Here is a 5,298-nt window from a genome sequence, read left to right on the forward strand (position 1 = left end):
TATAAGTATTTTGACCAGAAATTGATTGCTAAAGTTATGTCGATGGCTAGTTTATTTCACTGTTGTTATAGTCTATTGCCAGTGACGTCCAATCCTACTCTCTGTATGAAAGTAGCACGGTCATTAGCAATAATAAACCCAACAAAGGTTGGGGTTGAATCCCACAAGGAGTAGGTGTGTGTTAGAGTGTCCAAATGCGTGCAAACTCGATGATTCTTAATGTAATCTTCAAACAAAGAGTGGTCGTTCAATTATGTCTACAATTACTACTAAAGTTTGACTAAGGATTTCTATCAAACACGTAGAGTGAAAATAAGATGATGTAGTTGTAACAAATAACCACCTCCACATGGCCAATCGGCTCAACAACATGCTGCACTAAATGATGGCTATGCAATTGCAATTGTCCCCCCTCACATTAGGGCGGGAAATTTTTAAATTACAAATGTCATGCTCACCTTGCTTGAGCAAAGAGGCTACTTCACCGGAGCACCTCATCAAAATGCATACAAGCACTTAAAGGGATTCGTAGGTGCTTGTTGGGGAAGTAAGCAAACAAATGTGTACGAAGACGCTTTGAAATTGAGGTTGTTTCGTTTCTCCCTAAGAGAAAAAGCCTTGGGTTGGTTGGAGCGCTTACCAAACCATTCTATCCATAATTGGGATGAGTTAGTGAAGAAGTTTATTGCCAAATTCTTCTCATCCGGTAACATGGCTACATTAAGGGATGAAATCTTGGCATTCAAGCAAGAAGCGAATGAGCCACTTCATGAAATTTGGGAACGCTATAGAACCATAGTGAAGGAATTCCCTAATAACGATATGACCGAGAACATGTTGCAACAAACCTTCTATATTGGGATTAACATAACCAATCAATGTGTAGTGAACCAACTTGCCGATGGAAACTTCATGACTACACCTTACCCAAAGGTTTGTGCCATACTTGATGAGATAGCAGAGACGTCATCCGCTTGGCAATCCCGAGCAAATGTTCCTCAAGGGGATCCGAATATGATTCACCTCAACAAGGAGTTGCAAGATCATGGTCAAGACATTGTCGAGTTGACCACCACTATGAATCAACTTGCAAAAGTGCAACTTGAAAAAACTCAAGCATCGCGGGAAGTACATGTTGTGGAAGGTGTTCATGTCTTGGGTTCTAAGCAAAATATGAAGGGTAATCAACGTCAACCTCAAGAGGAGATGTACTCACAAGATAATGGACGCTACACTCAAAATGACTCATATCAAGAGCAAAATGAGGAAGTTCAATTTGTGAGAAACTATCAAAATCAATGAGGTAACTTTCAAGATCTAGCTGAGGACAATGGAGGCCGAGTAATAACCAAGGCACTAGGGGAATAACAATTGATAAGCAAGGATTTTGACCATTTATTTGCTCTCTTTTACTTGCATTTTAGCACAAAAATGCTTAAAGATATTTCCGAAAACTAAAGAAATGTGCTTACTTGCAAGAATATTGGGAAATGAACCAAAGAAGTCAAAAGTGAACAAGAACCAAAACAGGGCAAAAAGGTAAGCAGTGCGGACCGCACAATTATAGTGCGGCCGCAAAGGGGAGATTTAGAGAGTAGTGTTTGGGCCAGCTAAAGGCATGCGGACCGCACCGAAATTGTGTGTCCGCGGGAGGTTAAGTACGGCCGCATTCATTATTATGCAGTCCACAGGATTGAAGAATCAGAGAGTTGTTTCAAGCCCAAAAGCAGGGAATGCGGACCACATCATTTTTGTGCGGCCGCATGATCAGAAGTACGGTCGCACCCATTTTTATGCGGACCGCAGAAGCCCCGAAGTTACAAGGCCAAGTTCTAAAGAATGCAGACCGCACGATAATTTTGCGTCGCAGAAGCTCATTGTGTAGACCGCACCAGAATTATGCGGCCGCACAACCTTCGCATGGGCATTTTTGTCAGATATTTTCAGCTTAGTATAAATAGAATATTTTTTCATTTTTAGGTTAAGTTCGATTTTTAGAAGAGCACCTGAGCCATTTTCTTTACTGCTTTGACTAATTTTGTACTAGATTAATTTCTAAACATTAGATTTTTCTTATATAATCAACTATTATGCATTTTATTTTAATCTCTTCTTGTATTTCTTTATTTTTCATGAGTAGCTAAATATTTAGCTAGGGTTGTGGCCTAACCCTAGTGTGGGTACTTAATAGGTATTTAATTTAGGGCTTGTTTGTGATTGGGTTAGTAATATTTAGCCTTGTTTAAGCTTGAATTCTAGAATTAATAGTTGCAAACATTGATTCATGCCTATTTGACTTAGTCTTTACTTGAGAAAGAGAGAATAAGTCTAGGAAAACTTGGCTAACAAGGAATTAGGGTGAACTCAAGAAATTGATAGCCCCAATTAAAGGGTCAAATCTAGAGATAGTAAGACCCGACTTGAGCATATATCACTTGATTTGTGCAATACCCATTTGGACTTGAGAAAGCCAAATTGGGCAAAATCACTCAAACTACCAAGAGGTATAGAGTGGGTAATTGCGTGTGATTGCGATCTTACAATCCCGGATAATCAAACTTGACCTAGAGTTTATAATCTTAGGTAACCACCTAGGTGAAAGTCACAACCCTAGATCTTTTATCATTTGAAAAACAACCAAAATCAAAACATTGTCTTCTAGTTTATTAATTGCAATCAATAGTTTAAAGTAGAAATAGAAACAACTAACAAGAATGTGGAAGTGCAAATTGAGGCACATTATACAATTACAATAGGTGTATACCTAATCCTATTTCTAACTCCCTGAGGAATCGATCCCGACTCATGTTGGGTTTTATTATTGCTTCGACCGCCTCACTACCTATAATTGTGGTGTGATTTTGGGCGAGATCAACAATCAAGGAGCTTGGGGAAATAACAATCAAGGAAACCATGGTTGGAATGATGGTAATTAAGGTAATCGAGGTGGTACATCTTCCCAACAATATCAACAAAGATCCTACCAACCTCCTACATACAACCAAGGTGACTCTTCAACTCTTAACCAACTTTTAGGGATGATGGAAAAGATGATCAAGAATCAAGAGCAAACCGACAAAGAGAGGCGACAAATGAATCAAGTGGTGGCTTCTGATACCACTTCAATCAAACAAATTGAGACTCAATTGGGTCAAATGTCTTCTCAATTGAATGTGAGACCACAAGGATCATTGCCTAGCGACACAATTCCAAATCCAAAGAGAGATGAGGGTATAAAGCGAATGTTTGCCATTTTAACAAGGCGGAGCAAAATTCTAAAGAAGAAATCCATTGTAGTTGAGGATGACGATAACGAAGAGGAATTACCTCTCAAATATGCTTTTCCTAAGGTCAAGAGTCCCAAAGTTCCTAAGGTGGCTCATCCCAAGGTTGATGATCCTCCTAAAGTTGATGAAGTTCCTAAGCAAGATGTACCTCTCGTGGTCAATAAGACACCCAAGGCGGTTGAAGTTCCCAAGTGTGCGGTGCCAATAGTAAGTCCAATTATTGTTGAAGAGGTACAAGCACCTCTCAAAATGCAAGGGAAGTCCCTTCAAAGGAGAAAGAACCAATAAATGAGGCAAGCAAGGAGGCACCTAAATTGTACAATCAATTATGGAGACCGCCTCCTCTGTTTTCACAAAGATTTGCAAAGCAACAACAAGAAGGCCAATTGCAAAAGTTCTATGGTATGTTGAATCAAATCACCATCAATGTGCCTTTTGTGAAAGCTCTTGAAAATATGTCGGGTTATGCTAAATTCATGAAGGACTTGGTCACTAAGAAGAAGAATGCTAATTTTGAGACCATCAAGGTCACCCATCAATGTTTTGCAATTATCTCACAAACCGAGATTAAAAAGATAGAAGACTCGGGGTTTTTTACTATTCTTTGTGCTATAAGATTGACAAGCTTCACAAAAGTTTTGTGTGATTTGGGGGCTAGTATCAATTTGATGCTCTATGCCATATTCAAGAAGTTAGGTTTGGGGGATCCTAGACCTACCACAATGAAGTTGTTAATGACATATCGGACGTTGAAGAAACCATTGGGTGTCATCGATGATATCCTTATCAAAGTGGATCGATTCTATTTTCCCGCCGACTTTGTAATATTGGATTGTGAAATGGATGTAGAAATTCTAATCATCCTTGGCAGGCCTTTCTTGGCTACCGGGCAAAGCTATTTGTGATGTTGAAGCGGGAGAGCTCAAATTTAGATTGAATGATGAAGAGGCAATTTTTTATATACAAAAATCAATGAAACAACCACATGAATATGGTGTGATATCCATAGTTGATGTGGTGGATGATGTAGTTGACGATGACATGGAAGATATTTGCATGGAAGAAGCTCTACAAGCGATTCTCGGCAAAATACATAAGTTACCCCCCCGAACTATGACTCAAATCCCTGTTACACACTTTCTAGGAACGAATATTACTTTATATACCCAACCTTTCTAAAGTGTATCTAATACACACTGCTTTGCCCACGTGGATAGTGCGTGTTTTTTCCAACAAATGAGTCGCGTGAACAGAAGAATTTTATGTCAGATGTCAATTTTTTTTAGTTTTTTAAAATTTTAAATTGAGTCATCTTCTTCCTTTTTAAAGATTCTGCCATAGCTACTCCTTGAGCTCCACCACCCGATCTCCTTCTTCTCAAATAGATATACCACGATTTTTTGTATCTCTTCTCGTTGTAGAGAATCTTAACTTGAGCTTTACCCATGGCGAAGTCAAATTTTTAGGAAGCGAGAATTTTCCGAAATTTTTTCCAACCATTAAAGCTTAGCTCAAGATTTTGCACATTCTTTAATTTTATTAATGGATGATTTTTTAAATAGTTGACTTGTGGCGATGGCAGTTAATGGCGGTCGAACTTTTACCAAAGTGAAATGAAAAATGAGTTGGATCTGGGCTCAAAAATTTTGATTCAATTTCAGCGGAAAAGATGGAGTTTTGGGTGTGTTTTTCTGGTGATTTTTGTTAATTAATGGTGGCTTTGTTATTAAGTAAAAGGTGGAGGAAGAAGCTATGGTGTTTGATGGTGAGAGAGGAGGAAGACAACCATGGTAGTTTAGATGAGGAAGATGAGGGGTATAATTGTAATTTAATTTTTTTTATTTTTTATTTTTAAAAATGACACGTGTCACTGTTTGATTGGTGCATGATATTGCACATATTCTGAAAAACTGGTTAAGAAAAAAATGGTGTGTCTTAGATACACTTTGGAAAGGTTGGGTATGTAAAGTAATATTCGTTCCTGGAAAGTGTGTAACAGGGATTTGGGTCA

The 5,298-nt window shown here is 38.5% G+C and overlaps 1 protein-coding gene across 1 annotated transcript; it reads left to right on the forward strand.

The window, feature by feature from the left end:
- The first annotated feature begins 3,742 nt into the window (after positions 1–3,742).
- Positions 3,743–4,192, forward strand: LOC104219332 (uncharacterized). Its single transcript, XM_009769996.2, has one exon. The coding sequence runs from the start codon at positions 3,743–3,745 to the stop codon at positions 4,190–4,192; it is 450 nt and encodes a 149-aa protein (XP_009768298.2).
- Positions 4,193–5,298: the final 1,106 nt, after the last annotated feature.

This window comes from Nicotiana sylvestris, chromosome 8 (genome assembly GCF_000393655.2).
Source record: "Nicotiana sylvestris chromosome 8, ASM39365v2, whole genome shotgun sequence".
NCBI lineage: Eukaryota > Viridiplantae > Streptophyta > Magnoliopsida > Solanales > Solanaceae > Nicotiana > Nicotiana sylvestris.

Bases quoted from the DNA above. Each gene is read 5' to 3' on its own strand.
- LOC104219332 (XM_009769996.2), top strand. From the start codon at position 3,743: ATGTCGGGTTATGCTAAATTCATGAAGGACTTGGTCACTAAGAAGAAG.